The sequence below is a fragment of the Trichinella spiralis genome (assembly GCF_000181795.1).
Source record: "Trichinella spiralis strain ISS 195 chromosome Unknown Scfld4, whole genome shotgun sequence".
NCBI classification, from domain to species: Eukaryota; Metazoa; Nematoda; class Enoplea; order Trichinellida; family Trichinellidae; genus Trichinella; species Trichinella spiralis.
Window position 1 is genome coordinate 10,804,698 of NW_003526943.1, and position 27,734 is coordinate 10,832,431.

The 27,734-nt window shown below is 31.4% G+C and overlaps 8 protein-coding genes across 8 annotated transcripts; 4 read left to right on the forward strand and 4 right to left on the reverse strand.

The window, feature by feature from the left end:
* The first annotated feature begins 3,071 nt into the window (after positions 1 to 3,071).
* Tsp_06366 (homeobox protein Hox-A7) lies at positions 3,072 to 3,809 on the forward strand. The gene is made up of 2 exons (XM_003378410.1): positions 3,072 to 3,150; positions 3,562 to 3,809. The coding sequence occupies exons 1-2, from the start codon at positions 3,072 to 3,074 to the stop codon at positions 3,807 to 3,809; spliced, it is 327 nt and encodes a 108-aa protein (XP_003378458.1).
* A 614-nt stretch (positions 3,810 to 4,423) lies between these two features.
* Positions 4,424 to 8,063, reverse strand: Tsp_06365 (putative tudor domain protein). Its single transcript, XM_003378411.1, has 12 exons — positions 8,052 to 8,063; positions 7,625 to 7,696; positions 7,128 to 7,202; positions 6,369 to 6,499; positions 6,171 to 6,301; positions 5,839 to 5,969; positions 5,638 to 5,772; positions 5,448 to 5,576; positions 5,286 to 5,364; positions 4,746 to 5,229; positions 4,519 to 4,677; positions 4,424 to 4,457 (listed from the first exon to the last, which is right to left on the reverse strand). The coding sequence occupies exons 1-12, from the start codon at positions 8,061 to 8,063 to the stop codon at positions 4,424 to 4,426; spliced, it is 1,572 nt and encodes a 523-aa protein (XP_003378459.1).
* Positions 8,064 to 8,903: 840 nt separating this feature from the next.
* On the reverse strand, positions 8,904 to 9,330 carry Tsp_06364 (conserved hypothetical protein). Its single transcript, XM_003378412.1, has 2 exons — positions 9,269 to 9,330; positions 8,904 to 9,246 (listed from the first exon to the last, which is right to left on the reverse strand). Exons 1-2 carry the CDS (start codon positions 9,328 to 9,330, stop codon positions 8,904 to 8,906), a joined length of 405 nt encoding a protein of 134 aa, XP_003378460.1.
* Positions 9,331 to 9,713: 383 nt separating this feature from the next.
* Positions 9,714 to 11,045, forward strand: Tsp_06363 (conserved hypothetical protein). The gene is made up of 2 exons (XM_003378413.1): positions 9,714 to 9,751; positions 10,310 to 11,045. Exons 1-2 carry the CDS (start codon positions 9,714 to 9,716, stop codon positions 11,043 to 11,045), a joined length of 774 nt encoding a protein of 257 aa, XP_003378461.1.
* A 2,266-nt stretch (positions 11,046 to 13,311) lies between these two features.
* Tsp_06362 (AP-2 complex subunit alpha-2) lies at positions 13,312 to 18,703 on the forward strand. Its single transcript, XM_003378414.1, has 13 exons — positions 13,312 to 13,372; positions 15,022 to 15,090; positions 15,158 to 15,300; positions 15,372 to 15,866; positions 15,926 to 16,315; positions 16,413 to 16,550; positions 16,634 to 16,914; positions 16,982 to 17,188; positions 17,301 to 17,472; positions 17,564 to 17,763; positions 17,817 to 18,230; positions 18,330 to 18,399; positions 18,494 to 18,703. The coding sequence occupies exons 1-13, from the start codon at positions 13,312 to 13,314 to the stop codon at positions 18,701 to 18,703; spliced, it is 2,850 nt and encodes a 949-aa protein (XP_003378462.1).
* Positions 18,704 to 19,407: 704 nt separating this feature from the next.
* On the reverse strand, positions 19,408 to 21,067 carry Tsp_06361 (conserved hypothetical protein). Its single transcript, XM_003378415.1, has 4 exons — positions 21,001 to 21,067; positions 19,962 to 20,059; positions 19,664 to 19,780; positions 19,408 to 19,587 (listed from the first exon to the last, which is right to left on the reverse strand). Exons 1-4 carry the CDS (start codon positions 21,065 to 21,067, stop codon positions 19,408 to 19,410), a joined length of 462 nt encoding a protein of 153 aa, XP_003378463.1.
* A 2,324-nt stretch (positions 21,068 to 23,391) lies between these two features.
* Tsp_06360 (conserved hypothetical protein) lies at positions 23,392 to 24,491 on the reverse strand. The gene is made up of 4 exons (XM_003378416.1): positions 24,474 to 24,491; positions 24,201 to 24,294; positions 24,023 to 24,073; positions 23,392 to 23,462 (listed from the first exon to the last, which is right to left on the reverse strand). The coding sequence occupies exons 1-4, from the start codon at positions 24,489 to 24,491 to the stop codon at positions 23,392 to 23,394; spliced, it is 234 nt and encodes a 77-aa protein (XP_003378464.1).
* Positions 24,492 to 24,536: 45 nt separating this feature from the next.
* On the forward strand, positions 24,537 to 27,232 carry Tsp_06359 (suppressor/enhancer of lin-12 protein 9). The gene is made up of 6 exons (XM_003378417.1): positions 24,537 to 24,593; positions 25,026 to 25,156; positions 26,053 to 26,236; positions 26,507 to 26,705; positions 26,940 to 27,047; positions 27,108 to 27,232. Exons 1-6 carry the CDS (start codon positions 24,537 to 24,539, stop codon positions 27,230 to 27,232), a joined length of 804 nt encoding a protein of 267 aa, XP_003378465.1.
* Positions 27,233 to 27,734: the final 502 nt, after the last annotated feature.

Sequence of the window (27,734 nt, forward strand, 5' to 3'; positions counted from 1 at the left end):
CTACTGACACTGAAATTCAACAACTTGCTTATAACACACACACAACATCCCCTTCCAATTTGCATCAATTCATCAATTTCAGATTTTCCATTTTTTACAAACTATATTTAGATATTTTTTTAAAAAAATTATTTATTTATTTATTCCTGTCATGATAAACATAAATAAATTAATAAATGGCTAAATAAACTGTCACTAATTTATTTATTATACTATTATTAAAATTAAATTCATATTATTCTTATTTATAATGCACATGATGCAATTATTATTATTATTATTTAAAATTTGTTGTTCTGAAAATTATCCTCTTCTAACTTTTTACCATGTACAGTGCAAAATTATTTTTTGCTTTCATTCATTGTCCTACTTGATATATACTGTATTCTATTGCAACGTATAATACGCAGTACAGTTTCTGTACTGTTGCAATGAATAATAAGTGCAAAGAGGAAAAAACAAGATTTTTTTCACGAGCCTATTAAAAAATACTTGGATATTGATTGAATTGAATTAATGGAATTTTTGTTTTCATCGTCAACATATTGAAAATAGAATTAATAATAATTGAATTCAATGAAATAAACAAAAAACACTGTATTCGATAATTCATTCAAAATAAATAATTAAAATGAGCAACTTTTTTGAATCATTTATAATTGATAATTAAGGGTTTCATGTTTTAACTTGTCCAATTAACATATTTTGGAGATCGGTTAAGTTTTTGTGCTCATTTTTGAGCTCATTGAACTTTGCAATTGCTGCTAGAAAGAAATAAGAAGAAGAAGAAGAAGAAGATTCGATTTAGTTAATTTTTCAGAAAAGATTCAGTTGTTTCACTTGCAAATTGATTTTTCACGTAATCATGCATTCTGCATATGCTTTCCCCGCTATTGACAGAGCAATAAACCAGACGAGCAATATACATATTATTATCCGTATGTATATATACATATATGTATATATTTATTTATTTATTTACGTAATCAGCATATACATACATCTATATGTGTAAAATGGAATAAGTCTCTTGTGACTTTTGGGGTTAATTGAACAGCAGAAGAGGAGAAGAATTTCTGCACGGAAAATAAGGAAATTACCACGATAAATTTGGTTATTTAAAAAAAAATGTTTTTTATACATTTTCAAATATTTGCATAATAATCCTTTTGATCGTAAATGGTTTGCTTTTTTAGTCAAATTTCTGAAATTGATTGACAATAAAAAAAGATAATCAAAAAACAAGACGTTCAAGAAAAATATTTTCTTTTTTAATTAAAGCGTGAAGAACACTCGTAATTAAAAACTTTTTTAATTTAAATTTAAATTTTCATAAAAATATTTTCAATGAATATGAAATAATTTTTCATAGCAAACATTAAGCAACCGACTGTGTGTGTGTGGACTAGTTTGGTTTACGGGCAGCCGGCCGCCGCCAGTGATGTTGTTTCGGTGTGATTGACGAGTCTCCTGATTTTCTTGAACCACACACTTAATTTTCTTTTCCCGTTTGATCAGCCGAGCGTTGGCTTGAAAATAAAAAATTATTATTGAATATTTTTAAATTGAACAATTTGTTGTTTTTGGCACCGAAAAGATTTTATGAAAAATAATGATAATCATAAATCTATATCTTATATCATTCAACAGAGTTTAAAATAATTTCTAATATAAAACAACTCTCTTACTGTTGATTCAGTTTGTAATTTATATTAATTCAATCATCAGATATAATTAGTAATGATGGATGAAAATTTGTAGGTATTATTATTATTATCAGAGTGCAATTTTCTTCCTCTTCTCAGATTTGCATATTTGTCTGATTGAAATTGTAAATTACGAAACTTCATACTAATTTATAAAACTGTGAAAAACTGGAAATCATCGACCATTCATCTATTTTCCTGTAGTGGAATTTTTGTCTCTGTTCAAAAGATTATCTATCTGATGATTTGTTAAACGCCTCGGTGACATTGGCCAGACGACCGTTGGAGACAATTTTCATAATTTTTCAGACTTATAAATTTTCCACACACTTAAATTATCATAATTAACTTTTGTTATCAAAATTTATATATTACTGATATGATGTTTGTTATTAGGTGAGTTGAAATAAGATGTCTGCTGTTTTTTGCATTTCCAGTTTTATACAGTACATTTTCCCCCCTTATTTTTCAATATTGGCAGCAAAATTGTATCTTCGAACTTGTGAATTTTTTTGAAATTAACAGTCAATCGATCGCTGATGAATAATAATTATATGATGCATTGAATAATCAAAAAAAATATTATCAATAAAAATAGTAGTTTTGCACGGTTATTGTAATTTCAGAAATTAATGAAGAAATTTATGGAATTTTTTTTGTCCTCTAAACTTTTGCAATTTTCTTTTTGATTTCATTAAAAGAAATAAAATTGCATGACGAATTGATGACGTTCGAATTACTGTTGTTCCAAGTTGTCGTCGTTCGTTCGTTCCATTTTTGAAAAATTACTTCTTCACCATCGATCATCTTATATATTTTGATTATTTATCTTTTTTGGAGATCAATTATTATTTTTTTTATTTGTTCAATTCGAAAATGCTCAATTATATAATAGAAAAGTTGTTTGTTTTAATTTTTATTCTCTTTCAAAAGTGTTATTTATTTATTTATTTGAAATTTTGAATTTTTTGCATAAGAACAAAACAGAAATTTATGCTGTGCTCTGTTGTATTTATTTATTTATTTATTTACCGAATGAAGTCGGTTTTGTGGGGAAAATGAAATAAATAAATAAACAACAGAAAACAAAACAAAACAAAAACAATGTTTATATTCAAATGTAGAAAATAAGATCAAAGAGATGCCGACGAAACGCGCGTCGGCCTGTTTGTCGGTCCGAGTTGCCGGCATTCAACTTCGGCCGTGTCAGCCATGATTGAACTGGTTGCTTCAATTCTGACACACTGAACATTATCTTCATTCATCAAATTTGATAAAAGTCAGTCAAAGGGAGCCGGCGTGGTGTCGGCACGCTTTTTGATCTTTCGTCGGTCTTTTTTCTCTCCACTGTGTTAGTGTATATATATGTGTGGAAAAAACAACTTTTCCAAAATATTTGTTGTTGTTGTTGTTGTTTATCGTAAAGCACAGGTCTACTTTTATCGTATCTCTGTAACCTGCTTATCATACGAAAAAAATCTATTCATTTAAATTTCACCTTCTTTTCAACACTTCATAATTATAATACTTTTAACTTTTCCCTCAAAAATTCATTCTATCATTTGTAATTATAACTCGATAATTTCATCTTTTAATAACAACTTCATTCCTATTATTTTCTTCATTCCTGATTACTTTCTTTTTCAATTGTTTTGTTATTTATATTAATACTTAGTTATCTTTTACTGTAACAATTTGTATACATTTCTTTATAAAAGTATTTGAGCTGAAATTTCATTTATTTTCATTTTCCCTTATTTTAGGCTAGTAAAATAGATAAACTGCTACTGATGATGATGAAAGATTTATTTTGCAATGGAAATAATTAATAATTACTGTAATGTTAATTTTTAAGGTAAGGGCGGTGATCAAAAGCGAACTCGTCAGACTTATTCGCGAAATCAGACACTCGAATTGGAAAAAGAGTTCCACTTTAACAGGTATTTGACACGTCGTCGACGTCAAGAAATTGCTGCCGAATTATGCTTAACAGAGCGACAGGTGAAAATATGGTTTCAGAATCGTCGAATGAAATGGAAGAAAGAAAATAAAATTTCCGTCGAGCCCGCTGATTCAAGCACTGAAAAAGATTTATTCGAATGACGATGTGCTTGTTTTCCAGAATAGTAGTTTATCAAAAAAAAACAAAACAAACTACTACTACTGTACGTTGTTCATTAGAGCAAACTGAATAAGCAAATGCTGCAGCTCAGTTCAACTTTTCGATGAAATCTTCTTATGCATGCGATAGTTTATTTATTATTTAAAAAAAAGTTCTAGAACATACAAAGATGAAATGTATCCTTCATTTACTTAATGCATGACTTTTGAGGATCTTTTTTTTTTCAAATCTGTTTTTCGATATGTCAACTAAAAGGAATAAATATTGCCATGCATGGAGATTTATCGAAATGAAAATGATCTCAAATCGTTTTGTTGTAAAAACTGACGCTGAAGCAGCAAGCATTTGTTCTCTAAAAATGTTCATTAAAAATTCAAAAAAAGAAAAGAATTTGACAATTTAATATTTCATTGTGTTCTATTTGCAACTTTATGTGAGTAAAGTGTCTTCTTCTTCTTCAATAAGTCAAGACTCAGTAAATTCACACCTCAAGATTCACTGTCGAAATGTTCCAAATCAACTATAAAAATGCATTCGATTATAATACTTTTATTTATTATTATAAAGTAATTTTTACCTACGGACAAAATAATGTCTAAGCAGCCGATGTATCGACAATGGAGCTATCGCTAAAACATTTACTTTATGCAATAATTATTACTCAAAGAAATTTGATTAAAAAAAAATTACGTTATGACACTTTGCTTATCAAAATGCTTTTTTTGCATTTTTAAATGACGATAATTTTTCAAAGCACTTTCAGAGCAGCATTTGCTAAAGTCCCTTTCAGATTGACAGAGTACATCAACCCAACTGTATTCATATACGCAAAACGGTATGTTGTATAAACTAAATTTACGGCAAAATTAATATAATTAAAAAACATATATATATACCTGTATTCAACAAAAACTTACCTTTTTTCTAACAGATAAAGTTCATTAACACGTGCCCTTATGCTAGCACCATGATCGACCAAATAAATTATCACATTGTCAGCAACGAACATGGGCTTTCTCTGGAGCGTATATTGAAGTGCCAACGAAGCGATGGACATGATTAAGCAGCGCATGTAAATAGTGTTTTCCCCTTCTCCAATTCCTACTACACAATATAGAACTTCGTTTTGCTTTCCATTTAAATTGCAAGTAATTTCCTTCTGTGGAACAGGGTGTCGATTATTAACATTACGGTAAATTTCTTCCAATCGAATTTCAATCGTATTCAAATCAACTGCACCATGTTGAGCGTCAAGCCACCTTATATAAGCACATCCTGAGTGTGATACACGAGAAACAGACAGGTTCATTGAAGAGAAGTCATTTTCGTTCGGTTTAAGATCACTGTTGCTCAAAGTTATAGCAGTTGTTGAAACGGTTGGAAGAAAAAAATGATAATCAACTGAAATTTTATGTATGGCAAAATTCAGTAAAATTAAATGTTTAAATAAAACAAACTTTTTAAGTTGCTGAAAACGGGAGTGTTTAGCGACTGACAGTTTTCCTTATTTTCAACTGGAATTGGAGGAGAAATGTTCTAAATATATAAATAAAAATGCACGTTGATTACAATTTTCTAAACTTATTAATTTTTAATAACGGTCTAAAATTTAAACCAACCTCTAATTCTTCTTCAATAATACGATCTGAGAAATCAGCTGCACGATCACCAATCTCCACATCATCCAACTGAAGTAAACAATCACCCACAGACTCTTTCTCGTTCAAATTCCTACGATATAAATCAACCTACAATAAATAAATAAATAACGTGATATACGGATATAAATTTACAATTTTATATTTTCACCTTAGTAATTAAATTGCCGTTCAAATGAACAACTTCTCTAGGTCGAATTAGATATTTTTTGCCAGAGTTTTCAGCAGTAAAATTAGAAAAGCATTCCATAGCCGATTCAGACCAATCTGTTCCTTTGGGTTTTACCTAAGGTGGTTCAAATGAAAACTTTTCTCTCACAAACAACACTTCTATATTAGCACAAAAAATTACTCCATAAAGCATACAACGTATGGCCACAGAAGGTATGCCATAAAATGCATTTGGTAGAGTCACTAATGAGTTGTAATTTACCCATTCCACCTTGCCCAAATCAACGTAAAGCATTTGAGCATATGCAATATCTGAAAAATAAAAAATTGCAATACGATAATAAATTTAATGAAATATTTAAATGGATTTTTTAAACAGTTGGAGAAACAAAATGAGAAAGCAAAGAAATATATTGAAACTATACAGCCATGCTAAAACATGCAACTGCGGTCATTTCAGCTAATATTTAAAAAAAACAAAAATATATAATTCTTTATCAATTATAAAACTACCATTGATGTGTTGAAGTTTCAAAACTTTCGCACGCTGATAGCCAGCTTCATTTTCAGCAATGCAGTATTGGCCAACTGTTGGACTTGCTACAATACTTTCCTTATTTCTTGTCATCTCCTCCAATTCAGCTCTAAAATAACAATATAATTCCATCATAATTCATATAGCACTATTAAAATTAAAAAACAAAATTTCACCTAATTTCTGATATCATGCTTTTCGTATCTTGGTGCTCTAAACGAATAAAAAAGCAGTCAGGGTGATCCGCTTTGATTATGATGCAGTCGAGAAAAGCATTCACGGCAGTCGATAAATCGCAACTTTCAATCTAAATAAAACAAAAACATTCTGCTCTTCAAAATATATTATTAAATACAATTACTGTCATCACATCATTAATAGTTTTGAAATATTTTAGATTTTTTTGTTAATGAATTAATGAATTCAATTTAAATTCAAAAGTGCTGTACAACTAGGGGACTAGAAGTACACAAAATAGTAAACTCAATAAAAAAATTAAATAAATAAATTATCAAAATGTAAAATTCATATTTTAAAACCTCCAAAAATAAATTTTATTCATATACAGTTATAAATTATCCTATAATACTAGAATGACAAATCGACTATGTGATTAATAAAATCGGCTGCATTTAAACTAGAAAACTTATAAATACTTCTTATTCATCTGCAATTATAAATTTATCAAATTTGTTAATGTTCAAATTAATCATTACACGTATAATAAACAAGGACAAAGAGAAATAACACAAGCAATTACCCAAAATAAATAGTGGATCAAATTTTTCAATGTTACAAATTTCAGAAGTCATACTTTAATGTTATTTTTGCTTCAGTATAAAATATTAAACTGGCTACATTTCTAGTTTATCAACTTAAAGTGTTAATTAATACAAATACTGCTATGATAAAAAAATATTTCACATCATGTTTACCACTAGTGTTTTCTTCGTGCTTGCCGCATCTTCTACCTGTGCTTGAGATTTACAACTGTCTGCTACATTTTCATCCTAAAATTATCACAAATATCAATATTAATTTAAATGCGAAAATAAATGCACTTGAAATATAAATCAAATTAGATTAAATTCATTACCACGTCATCCCCATTCACGTCTTCAAGAAATTCAATTTTTTCTCCCCTATCTTCAGTCTACAAAGAAATTCAGTTGCTCAATCGCATCATCAAACAGATAAACTGTAATAATTATAAAATAACTAATCAGAACAATAAAAGTAACACTACTTAAAGCAATAAAACACAAACTTTTCAAAAATATAAATTACAAATTGTTTTATTTATTATAATAAGCGTTAAAATCAACGCTAATTCCGTCGTCACATTTAACACAAGTTTCAATTTGAATATTATTTTTTTTTAGAAATTTTATTTTGCGCTCAAGAAATTCATTCATTTTGTTCCTTTACATACTTCCTCCTCCAAATGAATAGGGTCGAAACACTGCAAATCATTGTCCATTTCAATGTAACAAAAATCAAATGCCTAAAAGATAAATAATACAAATATGCAAAGTGGAAAAGTTCAACAAACTTATCAAATAAAAAATAAAATAATAATTCACGTTATAATAAACAAAATCATAAGCATTTAAATGCATTTTTCATAAATGAAAATTAAAAAAATTAACTAACTTTTAATAAAATTATATTCACTTCATTTTTTTCTCAAAAATAAAAAACTGAGCTTACGCTCTTGTCCTTTAAATAGTAAAGGACATAACAGTTTAAAATAATCTGTACTTAAATACAGCACTATAAATATGACATTGCATTGCAGAAAAATTCTGTCAAAATTGAAAAACAAAAATACGCAAATATAAAAAATATCAAAAAGTTACGTGAAAGGGCATATCAATGCTAACAGTCTGTAATGAATTTCATGTTCATATTTTCATACTATACTTTGCACACATTTAAATGAAGTTTTATTGCATTATTTAATTCAAAACAAAATTAATGATGTAAAATAAAATAAAGACTTACTTTTCGGTGGTGCTAATTTTCTTACTATAGTTGTGTTGGCAACTGTATAATTGGCTCGTCATAATAAAATTATTTAGCTATGTTTTATAAATTTTCACAGCGGATCTAATTAGTGAATTTCAAATTCACTTTTTTAATATGCATAAATGCTATTCATAACATAGTTTATTATATTTCATTACTGTGAATAACGCTAAAAACAAATTAAAACTTGCTTTTCACAAGTTACTGTTTCCCTACTGTGAAAATGTTGGCAGTGACGTCAGAGGGTTTATGTTCGTTGGGTTTGTTGTGATGGACTTGGCTTAGCTGTGCGATGCAGATGAATTGTTAATTGCTGGTTTGCCAGAGCGCTGGTATTTTAATTTTTTAATATTATAAGTATTTTCTTTTTTTAGTTTTAGTCATTTCAGCAAATTGAGGTAAATGCATTAACTGATTTCAAAATTTGAGAATTTTTAACTAATTTTCTTTATAGAGTTGAGTATATTGAAGTTAGATAGTAAAACATGTATAAATATATAAACCACTGATGTTATGGAAATCATGAAGTGTGAAAGAAATTGTTTTTAAATGATATATTGAAATATTTGTGGGTTTTTATTTTTTATGGTCAACGTTTAATTTCATAATCACGTTGGTCGTGTAAAATTCTCCCTTTCATTAGGGACTCTCGCGCATAGTACTTTTTCTTGGTAAATTTATGATCAAGCTGTCGAATGAGTTACGTTGCAGAAGTGATTAAATTTGAAAATTGGCAAGTTGGCGTAACAATTTAATGCGATTGTATCACTAGGAAAGAGTTGTTCACGAGCAGTCAGAGGCGAGATTCCATCGTTTTTTTTTGATATCGTGTCCTTGGTCATCATGCTGGAGGAGATCGCCAGCGCATCCGACGACGTGTTACTTTCACAGTTTGAGGAGTTGACATTCGACGGGGAAGTTATGAAGTGAAGCTCCCCTGGAAACCGGGGTATCCTAACTTCCCCGACAACTACGAGCAAGCATGTCAGCGCCTCATGGTATTGGAACACCTCTGGAGGTACTGCCCTGAGAAAAGAAGGGATTATACAGAGGTGATGCGGTCGTATTTGGAGAACGGTTGGGCGGAAGAGGTGCCTGAGAATTGACCATCAAGGCAGACGTGGCATCACGCGGTTTATTAAGGTGTGAGGGTCAACTGAAGAAGTGTTGCGTGGTTTTTGACGGTTCCACTTCACTGAACAAGCATTTGAAGGATCTTCTGGCGATACTGCTCCGTTTTTGTGTTGGCTTCAGGCAGACGTCGAGAAAATGTACCTTCAGTTCCGCTTCAAGGAAGACGATAGGGACGCCTGCCGGTTTTTTTGGAGGAAAATGAAGGAGACAAGGTCATCACCTGTTCCGATCGACAAGAGTGTGCTTTGGTCTCACATGCTCTACTTCCCTGTTGTTTAGCACTGTTAGGGTTCACGTGCGACGCCATCAACAGCTAGCTCCACGAGCTGCTTCAGAGATTGTTCAAAACAATTACGAAGATGACTGGGTTATCTAGTGCAATTCCTTGCAAGACCCGGTGAATTAATTCTCCGAATGCAAGAATTGCTGAGCAAATGGGCAAGCAGTGATGCAACGGTCAACAGCGTTATACCCGTCAAGCATCGCACTCAGGTTTTGGAGTGTCATATCTGGAAGACACTGGAAATTCTCTGGAACCAAGTGGTTTTGAGATCTGCACCTCGTGCAGATACATATACCGCCGACGATTCCGTATGATGTAAAATTGAAAAGAGAAACACATTAAACGCCGCGCAGCCGAAGAAACAAAACAGGTGCCGCAAATATATGGTGAAGAATGTATCATCGAAGCATCGACCAACTTGGAAAGTGTTAATGACTTGCGAATCAACAAAAAGGTGAAGGCAGAAATGTACAGAAGACGGACCAAACGCCTTCCTCGATTGCCAGCAGCTGAATTTTTTGAGAAATTTGAGAATCCAGAAAATTTGAGGGAATTGGCTGTACATTCTGTCTGATGCATGGATGGAACATTTAAAATTGTTCCTGAATGGTACCAGCAACTGTTCACCATTCATGTATTTAAAGAATCAAAATTAATTCCTCTTGTATATAGTTTATCTGTTAGAAAAGACGTAATTTGTTATTGTGAAATTTTTGATACTTTAACAGTGAAAGTGGCAGCGTTAGGGGTTGTCCTTCAGCCGCAAACTGTGATTTGCGATTTCGAAACTGCCCTTATCCCTGCGGTGCAGGCATCGTTCCCTGGCGTTCAAATACAAGGCTGCTATTTTCACTTCTGCCAAGCAGTTCTGCGGAAAGTGGCAGAGCTTGGATTGCGAACCAGGTACCTTCACGAAGCGGAAACAAAAAAGAAGATCAAAATGCTGATGCCAACAGCATTTTTGCCACTTCCTGAGGTACCTGCTGCCGTGGATCTGCTTGGCAGAAATGTTACGGGTCTAATAGCAGCCTTGTTTGATTACTTCCGAAGAGAATGGATGACCCCCAACAGGCTGCCGTTATGGAATGTATATAATGTACAGACACGAACAAATAATCACTTAGAAGGCTGGCACTTGAAAATGAACCGGCAAGCGGGGAAACATCACCTCAGCTTTTATGAACTGCTCCAATTGCTGATTGATGAGCAAGGATCAACGGAAACGTTGATTCAGCAGGTGACGTCAGGACGCGTTACCGCCAACGATTTACGAATAAAGAACAATAAATATGAAGAGGTGCAGCTACGCATAACAGCGTTGACTGCTGAATATGATGGCGGAACGCGTACAATGGAGCAGTTCTTAAAAGCTGTTGCGTATGATGTCCCTGAGCCGATTAACTTCTGAGTGCCACCTTCCCTGCACCTTTATTTTATATTTTCTTATTCTTCGTAGTGTTTATTCTTGTTTGTATTATAGTATATCATATTGCAATGTCTTGTATTGTGTTGTATTATAATGTTGTATTGTATTGTATTGTATTGTCTTCTATATAGTTTTATAGTTTTTACCACTGAATAAATTTTCACCACTGAAAATTATAATTATCTAATTCACAACTTGGAAAGGAAACTTTTGAACAAGTTCTATAAAATGCTGTATAGTACACAAGCAATAAACTGAGTTAGCATACCTTAAAGATAAGCAAATTTCTATGGTGTGATCAGCATATACACAAAAATGTAATCGGAAGAAAATTTGCTTTTAAGATTATAATTTTGAAATGATAGTCAACTTTTAATTTTACTTAATGCTACTACTAATATATGTGGAATAAAAAAAGTTAAGCTTTGAATATCAGAAAACTGACCATTGAAAAGAAACCGAAATTCGACAAATAGAACGCACTACAACGACAACCAATAAAATTTAGGTTTGCGAAAACAAATAAAATTCACCACAACGACCACCACTAAAATTTAGTTGCGCTCATTGGCTTGAAAACCAATAAAATTAAAAGCCAATCAAATTTTGAGCGGCATGCCTTTGATGGCGGGTATGAGACTAAACCGAAATTTATTAAAACCAATAAAATTTCGATGAGGCGTGCATCTATTGGGCCAAATAAGATGAGACCATTTAAATCATACAAAAATAACTGGAACAATCAAATGTAAAATTAGTATGGTAGTTAATGTGGTATTTTGTATAATATTCAATGTTTACTTTTAATATTATTAAATTATTGACATTATTATTTTTTAATACTTAGTTTTTCTTTTATTACTGTAACTTCGTTTGGTTTAGATTGAGGAAAACAAAGTTCACTTGTTTGTTTAATTAGATTTTTTGTTATTTACCTTACTATTACTACCTTTTGAACTGTCACTTACTTTTATATTATAAGTCAATTATATATTTATTTTTTTAAAATGTTTTTCATGTTATTAAAATTACTTTAATTATGAAATAATGAATTTTTCAAGTAATGTGTTAAGTAATAAATAATATTGTTGAATATGTGGAAAACGTTGTTTGCTGTAAAGTTGAATTTTTTTATTGTTTCTGAAGTAATGTGTTATATTTAGGTATCTTCATTATCATCTGATATGATATGATAACATTTTATGATATTCTGAATTGTTCTGAAGATGCAACGTTTGAAGAACTGAAGGCTGCCTATCAGTGCTTATTGTTTCAGTTCCATCCCGACAAATGTGAAAAAAATTATTGTTATGAGAAATATTCGCGTGTTTTGCAAGCATGGAATATATTAAGAAATGACACAAGTAGAAGGCGATACAATTGTTGGTTGCGTGAAAATCAGCTTCGGGATGATAGTGTATGTTTGTTTGCCCAGATTTCTATCTCAGATTTCACTAATGAATGGAGAAGCAATTCGCTGGTAATTAATTGTCGTTGTGGAGGTATTTTCAGAATAACTGATTCAGACGTTACTTTTGCTTGCGATTCTGTACTTAAATCTTGCTCAAACTGTTCATTGTATTTGCAAGTTGACTTGTAAGCATTAAAGATTTTGGATGACTTTTTAATATCAGTTCAACGATTGTAAAAATTGTGTTTATCCATTTTTGTAATATGACAGTTAATGTGAATAAGTCTATAACGTAGTAACTGAGATTCAACATCAGGTGGTATTTTTCTATAATTGCAATGAAAAAACTGAACCATGACTAATTATTGCTTGTGATAATGAAAAAGCAGAAAGTGAAATTATTACGTTTGTAAAAGCGAAATTTTACAGCTGTTGGATTTCTTTTTTTGTCTATAGCAGTGTTGTTTTTGATTATTTTATTGATACGATAGATTCCCTTCATTTTTGTGCAGTGCATTAAGTGAATTTTTTCTACATTGAGTATTAAAAATGTGATACATTGTTAATATGGAAATAATTTTTTCACATGTTTCACTTCTTGCTTTATTGCTGCTAACCACTAATGAGTAAAGCACTTTTTAGAACTTATGCGATTTATTCTTTACTGCTCATTATTTATCGTAAAAGCATTTATGATAAATACGTATGTTTAAATTACACTGCGATGGCAAGTTATGATATATAAACATATCTTGATTTTCAAATGACTGTAGTAAGTCCTACTGTATTAATGTTGCTGGTGTAAAAGTAGTTTTAACGTTTTGTCAGCTTGTTAGCATGCCCACGGTAAAAGATGGAATGCGTGGTCTTGCAGTGTTTATTTCTGATATTCGAAACTGTAAGTTCTTTCTTATTATATGAATAGAGCATATACTGCTGCCGCTATTGAGTAAAAATGTGCAGTTGCTTGATTTATGATATTGAACATTGTGCTGTGGGGTGTATTGAATGGTTTTACTTATACAAATGCGTATGCTAAATTTAAAATAAATTTAATTAAAAAATGTAATTCTCTCTTGACGCTATCCAAAAAAATTATTCGTAATGCATTTATATGTTACGCATGATGTTGAAAATTGCCTATTATTGATAATAGGCAAGCGTTTTCTTTTTTCTCGTGTACCCATTTGGGAATATTGTACACTGCAGTGCCCTCATGAAAGCAGTATACGGTGTTTATTTCTACAATTCATCACTGTTGAGTATTAAACATATTGGCAGCAACCGTTTCACACTACTATCATGATATTAAGCTGCTGATGATATATTGGGAAACCTATCTGGTGAAACCGTTTGCTACACTGAACACACTGATTTCTGCAGTTTTTTTTTGCAAACTGTGCAATGACCCTTAGTACTTAACTGCAGGAAATGTCCACCAACATACAGCGTGACTTGTAAGCCATTTTTTCAATATTAGGCAAATGCTTATTGCCTATTATTGATAATAGGCAAGCGTTTTGCCTATTATCAATAATAGGCAATTTTCAACATTAAGCGTAACATATATATTTCAATCTTTGTTTGCTGTTCTGTTTGGCATTTACCGACATAGAAATTTATTTTAAGTGTTCCGTTGATGATTGTTGTTGTTATCATCTTTTAAATCAGAATTTATAAAAATGCATTTAATTCTTGTGAAGTTTATCACCTTTAGCATTTCACTGTGAATCTGTATTGGTTGTCTGTATTTATGTTTCATCACATCCGAGCAGTTTTGCGCAGCACTGTTGGAGGCTCAAATTTTTGTCGCTGCTAATATGAGCAGTTTCATAGAGAAAGCACTTTCAGCTTTGTTGGAATAGTTTGCCTATGTTCCAAAAACGCCGCTACTTTGAATAAATCTACAAATTAGTATCATTGTCGAACGTACATTTTATTGAATGTGAAAATGCCTGTTGTTGCTTTTTATTGAAAAATTTCAAATTATATGATCATTATTAAGAGCGTAATTTGATAATCGGCGAATTTTGTTTATGTACAACTCTCCATTACTTGTGATGTAAAGGAAATTATGTTTGTACTTTTATAACAGATCTAGGTTTTTAGTTGTTACATTTTTGAAATTGTACCATTTGTACACACACACACACACACCTGTGCATAGATATAAATTCAGACATTTGATATGTTGCGAAATTTTAAATCAGCCAAAGTTAAAAAATTAAAGCAATGCATGAAAGATTAGAATTTATTGTAAATAAACAAGATGGTAAATATATTTATTGTGGAAATGGATTTTCATTATTATTATCATTGATATTTGTTAGCGCTGCTGTTCAGCATTATGTGCTATCGATTTTCGATTTTGAAAAATCACAACAGGCAGTAAAATAAAAATTAACATGCTTATTTTAGTAGTACAGAGTGAATTGTTATGAAATGTTTTATAGTTGAAAAAATTGTTATCTATAAATTGATAAAATTAGTTTGAAAAGAACGACAGTTGGAAGATTTGATTAGAAATGATAATTTTACACGTTTTAGGTAAAAGTAGAGAAGCAGAAGTGAAACGTATCAATAAAGAATTAGCGAACATCCGATCCAAATTTAAAGGTAAGGAAAATGGAATTAATTTTAGAAAATTTTGAAAAAATTAGCAAAAAGTTTTTTCTGATTTTAGGAGATAAAGCTTTAGATGGTTATCAGAAAAAAAAATATGTGTGCAAGCTGCTTTTTATTTTTTTGCTTGGCCACGACATTGACTTTGGTCATATGGAAGCGGTTAATCTTCTTTCGTCCAATAAATACACCGAAAAGCAAATTGTAAATTCGGCTGATGAATTGAATGGATAAAAAATATTTATAATTCATATGTATTTTTTTCTCTGCATCAGGGTTATTTGTTCATATCGGTATTGGTGAGCTGTTCAAGTGAATTAATGCGATTAACAATTCAATCAATCAAGAACGATTTACAATCCAGAAATCCTGTATTTGTCAATTTAGCGTTGCAGTGCATCTCTAACATTGGATCTAGAGAAATGTGTGAAACGTTCGGTGCTGAGATCCCGAAACTGCTAGTTTCTCCGTACATAAGAATATTTCGATTATATTATGAAAAATATGAAAATATTATTATTGTTCTTGTCGGTTTCAGAGAAAATGTGGATTTTGTTAAACAAAGCGCCGCTTTGTGCATGTTGAGATTGTTACGAACCAGCAGTGACTGCGCTTCTGTTTTGGAATACTCTTCCCGCATTGTCCATCTGTTGAACGACAGTCACATTGGGGTTGTTACAGCTGCGAGCAGTTTGATTGATATTTTGTCCAAAAAATGGCCAGCCGAATTTAAAGGCTGTGTCTCGTTGGCAATTGCTCGTCTTAGCAGAGTATAATTTATTGATGTTTATATTATTATTATTATTATTATTATGCTTATTTATTTCAGATTGTCACTGCCGCTTACACGGATTTGCAAGATTATACGTATTATTTCGTTCCAGCGCCGTGGCTTTCGGTAAAATTGCTTCGCCTGTTGCAAAATTACCCTCCTCCGGAAGATCACGCGGTACGTGCTCGTTTGTTGGAATGTTTGGAGACAATTTTGAACAAAGCCCAAGAACCGCCAAAGTCGAAAAAGCTCCAGCACAGCAATGCGAAAAACAGTGTGCTTTTCGAAGCGATCAGCTTGATCATTCACATGGACAACGATCCGGCGTTGCTCATAAGAGCTTGCAACCAGCTTGGACAATTTTTGACCCACAAAGAAACCAACCTTCGGTATTTAGCTTTGGAAAGCATGTGCTTGCTGGCAACTAGTGAATATTCGCACGAAGCGGTGAAAAAACACCTAGATACTATTATTCATTCGTTGAAAGTAGAGTTTAATTTTTTGTTAATTTTTTCAATTTAATTTTAATAGTTTTTCATTTCAGGCCGAACGTGATATTAGTGTTCGAACAAGAGCTGTGGATTTGCTTTATGCAATGTGCGACAAGAGCAACGCGACACAAATTGTTGAAGAAATGCTGTCATATCTGGAAGCTGCGGATTATTCAATTCGTGAAGAAATGGTAAAATTAACGCTCTCTTTCTTATTATACAGTTGGGCATGAACAATTAATTAATTAAGTAATATTGCTATAATTTGTTATAGGTATTGAAAGTGGCTGTGCTAGCGGAAAAATATGCCAGCGATTATGCGTGGTTTGTCGACGTTATATTGAATTTGATTCGTGTAGCTGGTGAGTTTGTCAGTGAAGAGGTGTGGTACCGCGTTATTCAAGTGGTGGTGAACCGGGAAGATGTACAAGGCTACGCGGCGAAAACCGTCTTCGAAGCACTGCAAGCAAGCTGTTGTCATGAAAATATGGTCAAAGTCGGCGCCTATATATTGGGTGAATTTGGAAATTTGATTGCAGGCGATCCTCGGTCTAGGTCAAATCATCAATTTGCTTTTTTTTCTATTACAATATCATTATAAATAAATATTACATATTTTTAGCCCTGTTATTCAGTTTCGTCTATTGCATAGCAAGTATCACTTGTGCAGTACGTCGACTAAAATTATATTGTTGTCTACTTATGTGAAATTTATCAATCTTTTCCCCGAAATTAAGTCGCAAATACAAGAAGTATTTGCTGCGGATGTGAATGCTTGTAATCCTGATACTGAGTTACAACAACGTGCTGTTGAATATTTAGCAATTAGGTGAGCTGTTTTGTTTGTTTGTTTGTTTTTTGAAAAACACTCGTGAAGAGTAGAAATGTAAATGAGATTAAGAATTCGATGATTTGTATTTTATTATGATTATTATTATTAGTCGTATTGCTTCGTCGGACGTTTTGGCTACAGTATTGGAAGAGATGCCTCCGTTTCCTGAAAAAGAGTCAAGCCTTTTGGCTAAATTGAAAGGCAAACAGCCTGTACTGGAAGAAGGGGGAGTTGGAAAAGAAAAGAAACATTACCCGCATGCGGTTTTGAAAGAAAACGGCGTATGTGCTACACAATTTGAATTTTGTTACACAGAGAAATTGGCAAAGAAAGCTCTTGTATATATGTATATATATATATATATTTGTTTAGCTTCTCGGCAATGATTCCATAAAAATGGCCGACAACAGTGCGAGTGCAGATTTGCTTGGTCTTGGCATACAGACAGCAAAGAAAGACGATTTGAATCTCATTTTTTCAGAAAATGTCGATCCTATTGCTTACAGTAGTAGTAATAATTACGATGATGCTGTGAGTGGTTATTTGAGAGGAAAAGAGGAAGATTTGAAAAGGTATTTGAGATAATTTTTTTGATGATTTAATTGAATTGGTTTTCTTTTTTTAGGTTTTTATTGAAGCAAAATGGTGTACTGTATGAAGATGCTAAACTTCAGATTGGTGTGAAGATGGAATTTCGTCAGAATTTAGCTCGCATGGCAGTTTTTTACGGCAACAAGAGCACAACTGCGTTCACAGATTTTGCGGTTGGGATAAATTGCCCCGGAGATCTCGCCGAACAGCTCAGCTTAAAAGTGAAGCCAGTCAGTGCAGTGGTTGAAGCGGGTGCTCAGGTTCAACAGTTGATTAACGTCGAGTGCATGTCCGATTTTTACACATATCCAGTGTTGGATTTGAACTTCAAACGCGACAATGGACCTTGTCGTGTGCTTTTGCAGTTGCCGTTATTTTTGTCGAAATTTTTTCAACCCACTGAAATGACAAATGAGCAATTTGTAATGCGATGGAAACAACTTAGCCAGTTAGTGCTTTTTGTTTAGAAAAATTATTATTTATGACTTGCAAATTATACTAATTGGTTGTATTCGATTTTTATTTGTTTCATTTGTTATTATTACAGGCCAGCTCAAGAGTATGTGAAAGTGTGTAATGCTAAATTTGCTGTGGACTGCGAACAATTGCAAACCAAGGTAGAGTTCTTGTATTTTTATTCTCTTTAATGTTGCTTTGGATGATGTGCCATCGAATTATTGACGATTTTATTTGACTTTCTGTGCATTACAGATTACTAGTTTTGGAATGCAGATTCTGAATGTAGATCCAAATCCGGAAGTATTTTGTGCGGCAGGAATCATCAACACCCGTGCTCTGCAAATTGGATGCTTGATGCGCTTGGAAGCCAGTCGCACGGCAAACATTTATCATATAACATTTCGATGTGGTAAAGGATCTGTATCACATCATCTGTGTGATTTGCTGTCAGAAGTATTATAAGTTTATTCAAAGCATATATATAGCAAGCAGAACAGTATCTTTAGAAAGCGAATTGCAATGTAAATTTGCATTCTGTGACAGAACAGCAGTTGCATTCCATTTTTTCCCATATGTTCACTTTGCTGATATTAAGATATCTGACTTCAGTATTCGATAATTGCAATTATGTTTTGTTTTATTCTTTATTTTTATTGAAATTTTAACGTACTGGTTGGTCTGATCGTTGGTGTTGCATTGTGCATTTTTCATTTTTGTATTGTTACGCAACATATATAATAATAACACAGTCATCGATTGATAATAAAAATAACATGTATTCTTCTTTTATTCAAATGCTGAACGGCGAAACACATATGTAACAGTTCTTTCGTTGCATTAACAAATTCATGTTTTGATTGTTTCTTCAGTAGAGGAATTTTCGTTCATGTTCCATCGTGATCTGGCTTTCTCTGTTGTACGGAACGTGGTAATTATTTATAATGTGAAGTGAAGATGTATTTTAAAAATTTGCATTCCTGTCTCTTGCAAACGGTAAGTGGAAATGTACTGATGGGAAGAGTGCCAATAAAAAAAATAACAAACAAACAAATGACCAAATTTAGAGAATAGAATGAAGTTGCTCGTAAAAGAGTGCTGGCATCGCAGTGATATGTAAGGCATTTATTTTTGTTCATCACAGCATCAGTTGAACCAACAAATTTAAATTAGTGTCCATAAGTGAGGTATCCGTAATAGCTGTTTGCCATGGTCGGTGCTCCGTAGGAATACATCGGATGAGGGTATCCGTACATGCTTTGATTGTATGGAACCATCATTATCTTTTCATGATAGGCAGGCATCATGTATGGCAGTGGTTTTCCTTCAGTTTCACGTCTCTCTTCATCCTGCAAAAATTATTGAAATTGAAAAGAAAAAAAGTAATATTTTTTTCAGAATACATCCAAACTGCTCAGCGCTTACTTTCATTTTCTTCTGAGCAACCAACATAGAAATGGAAGAAATCAGAATAAAGCCTACTCCAATCCATGCAACCATGTACGACCAACCATACGATATATCAGTATATTGGTTAAGAATCTGTAAAACAGAAACAGCGCTTTGAAGCAGCATAACATATAATTTGTTCTCTTTAAAATATATTTCAAAAAAAATTTTTTTAATAAATATTTACAAGATATTGCAATTAATTGTCGATTTGCTGTTTTGTTACTGATATAATTTCATTATTATCAATGAATCTATCAATCATTTCATTTACCGTTGGCCAACGTTTGTAAAACGGCATCACGTCAATGAGTTCTCGTTGAATGTAATCAATACCATGCCAGATGGCAATCGATGCAATGATAAACAAAGCTAAAATGATAATTTGTTTTCATCTGAATTTTCATAATGTATAAATTTTAAAGTTTACAATAATTTCAATAATAAAATTCAGTTCAAAATGTTTCATCAATGTATAAAATTCACGTTATTCATAAAATGATATTTCAAATATGAGCAATAGTTCAAGCTGTGCAAATGTTTGAAATGCAAAACAAAAGTTACAAAGTATTAAAATACGTTTAAACATATATATATATGTAAGTGAAGTAACTGAAATTTTGTTTGTCTTATTTTATTTAATTTATAGTAAATAATTTATAATATTGATAGCTAATAGCAGTTGCTAATGCTTTGCCTAAAACATTGAATGCGAAATTTCAGGGGTTAATGCAGTTCAATCACTGAAAGTAGTTATGAAATGTAAAACCGACAATTATTAGATGTCCGTGAACCTAGACATAAACAAAATGACATGCCTTGAATGATCGGAATTTTCCCGCCTAAACATAATTTCCTAGGTCAGCTGTAATCTTATCTAGATACTTTTAATCACAAAAGGTGTTCTCTTCTTTTTTTATTACAAAATTTGAATTTAATTCAATTTTAAATATATTTAACATCAATATTTCGATGAAAATAAAATAAAGTTTCAATTTGTAAAAGTGAATTTTTTCCATAGATGTATTTCGCTTGAAAGTTTACAGTATACTAAATGAATTCATAAAAACAGTTAATTCTTTAACTTTTAGTTTCAGTTTAAAACAATTTTTTAGTTTAAAAGTAATTCGTGTAAGAATAATTAAAATCATATCTCATGATCATAATAATCAAAAAATACTAATTGATAAACAGTATAAATTTGTCTAAAATGAAAAATAAAATCTTTTTAAAAAATTGTATACCTGAAAAAAGCATCAGAATTCCTGTAACCATGATAAGGGAAGAATTACGTCGCCAACATCCTCTTATACCTGAGGTCAAGCAGATTGAAAGAAACACAATTCCAACGATATACAATGCTACGCAGGTTCGCATCATATCTATAAATAACCAATATATTTAATCAGTTTTTGACATGAATTTTAAACAAGTATATTGTAAATTATTACGCATCCGAATAAGCTGATAGTAACCATAATTGCTCACAACTGTTGAATCTTCTGGAATTTGATAGTCTTGAATGTTACGACACTGACTGCCCAATGGATCAGTGTAAGTTCCTGCCCCTGGTATAATAAAGATTAATAGAATTATTCGCAGTGTACTGTGAAAAGCAACATTTGATAAAAATTATATCATTATCCAATAATAAATAAAGATAATTTTAAAAACTTACCATTTTGTAAAGTGGTAAATTGAAATTATTTAAGCAAATGAAAAAAAAATTTTAACTTTCATGCGCTCTACATTCTCCTGTGTTTAGAGTTTTTAAAACAGTATTTATTGTAAAACTTCATATATTAAACGACACAAAGGTCAGTATGAATATTTTTATTTTATCATAGTAAATCAATTAAATAATAAAAATTTCAAATAATTTTATCAGCTGCAATAATTCAACCTTAATCACTACTTACAATAAACTTATGTTTGATTATATTTCAATGTGCATTTCAATTTTTGCATTAGCCAATTCAGCAATTCATAATTTACACATAAATTCATAAAATTAAATTTATCATGATAATTTAATTATAAAAATGATCTGTGAACAAATTTAAAAAGTTCTGAAATGCCAAACAATTTTTTTGAAAAATGTGACAATTACGAGAACAAATGGCATTTTCTTCTTCTGTATTTATATGCAAATGCATGTATTTATTTCGACTGTCTGATTAAAGATACTTTGTTCAAGTTACAAGTTAAAATATGCATGTATTCCGTTACAATTAAAAAAATCATGTACTATATTTTACAAGGATAATAGGGAAATAATTGTGTATAGAAAGTAGAGAATAATGACAAAGAAATGAGCTTATGAATGTAAATTGATGAAATGAAGAAAGCCTGAATACAAAAAAGGACATTATAATAAATAATGAATAATCAATAATTCTTTTCATAATTTGTTGTGTCCAGTTTTGTGGCAGTTGTCGAAATCAAGTTTCAACTGCTAATAAAAATCCCAAGCAACCTTGACATTTTTCGACATGTTAAAATTGTTTTGGAACCAGTCGGTGTCTGTTCAACAGAAACTAGCCGCTTTGGCGGCTAATCAGCACTGGGATTGCCATTTGCTTACCAAAGAAATTTTCCAAGAATTTTTCTCATGAAGAAAAAAAACCTCATGAGCATAATTCTTGTTGTCATTGAATAACATCAACAACAACAAACACAAAATAGCCTTGTAAAATTGTAAACATTTTCCAATCCACTTATTACATCATGTAAAAAAAATTTTTTTAATTTGATTTTCAGGTAACATATCATCAATCAGAATTTCTACCTCTGACACGTTAATTTTATTGAAACAATTTAGAAAATTTAATTTTAATACTTTATCTAATCTTTCATTACTTTTGACATAAATAATGAGGAAATATTAAAAAAAAATTTTTTTTCAAAAGACATTCAAAATAACAATGATTAGTTGTTTGACTTGTGAAAATTGCTCAAAATTTAGGCCGTGCAAGAAGATAATTGTTAGATGAACTAATTTTTGCAAGATTTTTCGGATGAAGAAGAATTTCTGTACCGTGACCACAAACAACAATGGAATCATTTCATTGCAATTCATCTGCAGCTGATGTGCAAGTTCAATTTTACTTTCGCCTTTTAGATAATATGGTCAAGATGAGCTGAAAATTGGGTAAAGTGTTTGCCTTGTTTATTATGCTTTTTGTCAAATTATGCTTCGACGCCTGGTGCTGTTTGTCAATCAGAAAATTGTTGTTCAATTTTCATACTGAAACGATGCTTATCGTTCGCACTGTTGAAAACTACCTTTCAGTACTCGAATTTATTCGCATTTCGATTCAATGAATTTAAAAGTATCAACTCGAAAATTAAAAAAGAAAACAATATTTATAACCAGACAACAGCAATTTAAATTAATTTAAATATAATTTTAATTCTGGCAGTTAAGATAACATTTCAAGCTATTCGATTCTCATCACATGAAAATTATTTTTTGTGAAATACATTTCTTGTTTCACAACTTTTTAGCTTAAAAGTATTACTCGATGTACTATTATGGATGGTAGCAATGCTTGATAATTAGCAGAAAAATTATCAATTTGTTTCATAAACATGTTATCTGAATGAAATACACTGAAGCTGGAAAAGTGAACAAAGCTTCTCAAAAGTAAAAACTCTAATCTAAAGTGAGCATGCAAATCTAAAGTTGATGCTAGTCTACACTTCTATCCAGTGACATCCTTGGCGCATGCTTGAATTTTAGCCAAAAGGAATAATTTCAGCTTATTTGTTATGTCTAAAATATAATTCACTCACCATTGGGAACTTCTGAAGGGAAGCATTCTCGAAAAAATCCAAACGTGCGACTGAAGTAGATATCGGTTTGATTGATCATCACCATAGCGAGTCTCGTTTCTGGATCTTGGTTGTATTTTTTCAAAATTGCAGCTCGATTCACTCGTATCTCTTGCCAGTTGTTGGTTCCAAAAGCAATAATAATCAGTATGCTTCCGAGCAGTGAAAAAACACTGCTGAAGCTCAGTGTAACCGGTGAATTCATGATAATTTTTTTCGTTTAAACTACAGCTTCAATTTCCAATTAACTTTACAGTGTTTGGCGTTGGTGGTGGTGGTGGTGGTGATGGTATTCTCCTATTGTTTTCAAATATGCGTTTCACTTTCTACGCCCTAGCTGAACACCAGTGACAACTGCCGAGTTGTTTGAGCAAAGCTAGTGGCCAAACCGAAGGGCAGTGCTTGTTGACTCTGCAACGATTGGAGACGACCGCATTTGCAATTTGTTGGTTTTTCTGGTCCGGTTTAGCGACCGGAATCGAGGACACGTCGTCTTCTTACTGTTTGCAAGCCGTCGTGTCTGATTGCACCGTCCACCGTAGACCAGTTCATCTGAAGGTTCACAATCTGATTGACCAAGCCTATTGACCAGTGTCAAAAGTCAGCCAGCACACGAAGGGAAATCACGCCCATAGACGGCTCAAAGTTGGCGATCCAGTTGAACCTTATCCCCTTTTACCGGGAGAGAACTTTAAACCAACTCCAGCCTGCATTAATACTTGAGCATCACTATTCACACCCTCACATTGGAATTGTAAAAAAAACTCGTTGAACTGTCCTCAAATAAACTGTAACGTTTCATTTTAAAATGCACGCTCAATTATCAATCATTCAATCAAACTGCTGAAATGCATATCACTTTTTTACAGAGGTTTGTCCTCTTCCTCTTATTTGCTATCTTTGTCATTTTTTCACATTGCCTTTCATTTCTTTGCAAATTATGCAGTCTTACCTTTCTGTTGTTTTGCATTATCAAAAAACGTCGTCTACAATACTGGCAAAATTAGGAATAAAAATGGTCTTTTATAAATCAGATCTAGGTGTTATGTATATCAGTAATCCGCTTATACATGTAATCTTTATTCTTAATGTTCAAGTAATCATGTTTTAAAATTTTATTTGAAAATAAAAGTGTTGCAACATTAGATTTTTTTAATGAACAAAATCTCACTTTAATTTTAAAATATGCTTGTAGCAAACTTGAACAGCTAATTGCTCGCAATGATCACTTGAATAAATTTTTGTCCACTGGATTTTCATTTAAGCTGTGATCGTGTTTAATACATTCTTTTAATTTATTTTAAACTGATTCAACTTATATTTTTTTTCATATGCAGTGAAATTGCTATTTTAATTTGTTTCAGTTTACTGAAAATGCACTACTTTTTTATTTTAATTTTCACTTATGTGTTTATTTCATGTAATGTCATCCATTTTTTGCCAAAATTTACTTTAAAATCCCCCCAAATCAAGAAATTAAGGATGAAATATTTATCAGTTTCAGCATGTTAATCCATCTCTACGCGGTCAACTATTAAAATTGAAAATTCATCTAGCAAATATATTCCTGAGCAGTGCTTTTAAGCATCTTTCTGATGAAACACTGGAAAATCATTTTTCAGTGATCACTGCAAGGTGCTCTACAAATGTCGTGAACTCTTAATACTGACTGAAACTGATCCTCTGAAATTGATAAGGATAGCCTTTCGTGCATTCCAGTTGCCGTTACATTGTTGCTTCTGCTGTATGAACGTAATTTAATTTTCGTTTTCAGACATGAATTCACTCATTCTTTCAAAAACATCCACATGCTTCTTGTAGAGCCAGGTTGATGCAGTCAATGATAAATTTATCAATTAATGCTAACTCGTCAACCTTTATTATGACACATAACGATGAATTAATAATTCCTGATCATCAATTTTTACGGTAGTTTCTGTTCAGTGTTTCTGTTGTAAAAGCATTTCGCAATAAATAAAAGTAACTTTTCATTTTGTTTTTTAAGCTGATCTGAATTTTTATTTTAATTTACATACTTATATTTTGTACTTCTCTTATTTTTAGAATTATTAAATATCATTGAAATCATTGTATTTTCATTGTGCAGTTTGATTTTGTCTGCATTATAATTTGTTAATAAATTACACTCTTAAATAGTAACAAATTGTTTTTCAATATTTAACATGTTCAATATTTAATAGTGGTTTCAGAAATTTATTTTGATCTATTTTGTTATGACACGTCATCAATTTAAAATCATTTTTATTCTTAATTTTTAAATGTCTGTTTGAATGATTTATGAATTGTAAAATACCAATTTTAAATGCTCTGTTGATAATTTTCCTCCATTATTTTGTTACTTTTTGTTTCTTAGGTATTATTTTCAAATTTTATCATAATCAATTTATGTTCATTATTTTTGTTACTTTTTTGTTTCTTAGGTATTATTTTCAAATTTTATCATAAATCAATTTATGTTCTGACGATTGTGCAATTCAATTTTTAATTTATTCTTCTTTTTATTATTTTAGAATGATGTTTAAACTTATTTTTTTTGCTGTTCTCAATTTCATTTTGAATTCTACTGTATTGGGTGTTTATATCAATATTGATGCAAATGAAGAGCAGTGCTTTTTGGAGCGTGCAACCGCTGGTACCAAAATGAATCTGATGTTTGAAGTTGTGGAAGGTGGCTTTTTAGATATTGATGTTAAGGTAAAATATTTTTTCTTTGTACATTTTATTGAAGATTTGGAAAGGATTTATTTTATTATTTTAAAGTGTTTGATTTTGATGCTTTTAATTTTGGCAATAATGATAAGAAAATAATTTTTATAATAATCAGTTCATGATGGACTGGAAATAAGATTAATAAGACTGTAGTTTTAGAATGGATAGGCGTGGAATTTGTTGGTAAATGTTAATTGTTACGAGATTTGATTTCAATCCTTTTTCCAATACGTTTATCAGAGGGCTTATTTTTAGATTGTCGGTCCAGATAACAAAGAAGTTTACCGAGGTGAACGCGAATCATCTGGAAAGTTCGCATTTTCTGCGCATATTGATGGAGTTTACACGTATTGCTTCAGCAACAGGATGTCGACGCTTACTCCGAAAGTTGTTTTGTTTACTATGCATTTAATTGAAGCATATAAAACCACTGGAACTCCGGAAACGGAGAATGGTTAGTAAAAAGTTATTGCTAATTTAAGAAATTTTCTCACATTGTTCATTATATATTATTGCTAATCAAATATTGCCGATTATATATTTCTGTTCTATATTTGTTGCTTATACTTGTAAGAAATTCCATGTTCAGCTTTTTCATGTTGTAAACGATTAATCATATTTGTGGTGTAATTTAATTTCAAATAATGTTTGTTTCAAAATAGTTATTTAAATGATGATATTATTTTAGCCAACAGCCCTAAACTGGACGATATGGTTAACGAGTTGAGATCTGCCTTACTGTCGGTGAAACAAGAACAAGAGTATATGCAGGTTCGACAGAAAATTCATCGTGCAAGTAATTGATATAAATGATGAATTCTTTTTTCTTCACCATAATAATTGTTGGCATTTTCAGTTAATGAAAGCACAAATTCGAGAGTTGTAATGTGGGCTGTGTTCGAAGCGTTCGTTCTGGTTGCCATGACTGCTGGACAAATTTTCTATTTGAAAAGATTTTTCGAAATTCGCAGGGTTGTTTAGATAATTTGATTCCTGTGATGTGTTATTGTTAATTTATATTGTTATATTAAATGGGATTTGTGTTTAAAATGTTATACTATTTGCATTTTTGTGAAGATTAAAAATGCAAAACATGTTAATTGGCATTTTATTTCAATGACTAACAATTAATTGTAAAGTTGAAAAATAAATTCAGCTTTGTTTGTATAATTTTGCAATTTGTTTATTTCCACAGAAATGAGCGATCGAATAGGATACGTTCACCAAATATTATTAGCTAATTGTGTTTGATTTAATATTTAGAAATTATTTCAAAATTGAAAAACCAGACAGTGAGAAGTTACAGAAACCCAATAATGATCTTCAAGTAATATTGTAACAAAATTGCAAAAAACTTCAGCTTATTGAATTGAAAAAAAATGGTCGTTTGTAGTATACTGGCATAAATTTACGCAAGCAAGCACATCAGTTGCAGATATGTAGAACAAGATCATTTATTTATTTGGTGTATTTTTATTTCATA

Bases quoted from the DNA above. Each gene is read 5' to 3' on its own strand.
- Tsp_06366 (XM_003378410.1), top strand. From the start codon at position 3,072: ATGTGTGGAAAAAACAACTTTTCCAAAATATTTGTTGTTGTTGTTGTT. The intron at 3,151-3,561 runs GTATCTCTGTAA...TTAATTTTTAAG, and splicing joins AGCACAGGTCTACTTTTATC to GTAAGGGCGGTGATCAAAAG.
- Tsp_06365 (XM_003378411.1), bottom strand. The intron at 7,203-7,624 runs GTATGTAAAGGA...TGATAATTTTAG, and splicing joins CTATTCATTTGGAGGAGGAA to GATGAAAATGTAGCAGACAG. The intron at 4,678-4,745 runs GTAAGTTTTTGT...CCGTAAATTTAG, and splicing joins CTTTATCTGTTAGAAAAAAG to TTTATACAACATACCGTTTT.
- Tsp_06364 (XM_003378412.1), bottom strand. From the start codon at position 9,330: ATGGTCAATTCTCAGGCACCTCTTCCGCCCAACCGTTCTCCAAATACG.
- Tsp_06363 (XM_003378413.1), top strand. From the start codon at position 9,714: ATGACTGGGTTATCTAGTGCAATTCCTTGCAAGACCCG. The intron at 9,752-10,309 runs GTGAATTAATTC...TCTTGTATATAG, and splicing joins GCAATTCCTTGCAAGACCCG to TTTATCTGTTAGAAAAGACG.
- Tsp_06362 (XM_003378414.1), top strand. From the start codon at position 13,312: ATGCCCACGGTAAAAGATGGAATGCGTGGTCTTGCAGTGTTTATTTCT. The intron at 16,915-16,981 runs GTCAAATCATCA...ACATATTTTTAG, and splicing joins GCAGGCGATCCTCGGTCTAG to CCCTGTTATTCAGTTTCGTC. The intron at 17,764-17,816 runs GTATTTGAGATA...TTCTTTTTTTAG, and splicing joins AAAGAGGAAGATTTGAAAAG to GTTTTTATTGAAGCAAAATG.
- Tsp_06361 (XM_003378415.1), bottom strand. From the start codon at position 21,067: ATGATGCGAACCTGCGTAGCATTGTATATCGTTGGAATTGTGTTTCTT. The intron at 20,060-21,000 runs GTATAAGAGGAT...TTATCATTTTAG, and splicing joins TTCAATCTGCTTGACCTCAG to CTTTGTTTATCATTGCATCG. The intron at 19,588-19,663 runs GTAAGCGCTGAG...TAATTTTTGCAG, and splicing joins TTGCTCAGAAGAAAATGAAA to GATGAAGAGAGACGTGAAAC.
- Tsp_06360 (XM_003378416.1), bottom strand. The intron at 24,074-24,200 runs GTAAAAGGGGAT...GTGAACCTTCAG, and splicing joins TGGTTTAAAGTTCTCTCCCG to ATGAACTGGTCTACGGTGGA. The intron at 23,463-24,022 runs GTAAGAAGACGA...ATTATATTTTAG, and splicing joins GACACGACGGCTTGCAAACA to ACATAACAAATAAGCTGAAA.
- Tsp_06359 (XM_003378417.1), top strand. From the start codon at position 24,537: ATGGTCTTTTATAAATCAGATCTAGGTGTTATGTATATCAGTAATCCG. The intron at 25,157-26,052 runs GTGCTCTACAAA...TTATTATTTTAG, and splicing joins TTTTCAGTGATCACTGCAAG to AATGATGTTTAAACTTATTT. The intron at 26,706-26,939 runs GTTAGTAAAAAG...ATATTATTTTAG, and splicing joins AACTCCGGAAACGGAGAATG to CCAACAGCCCTAAACTGGAC.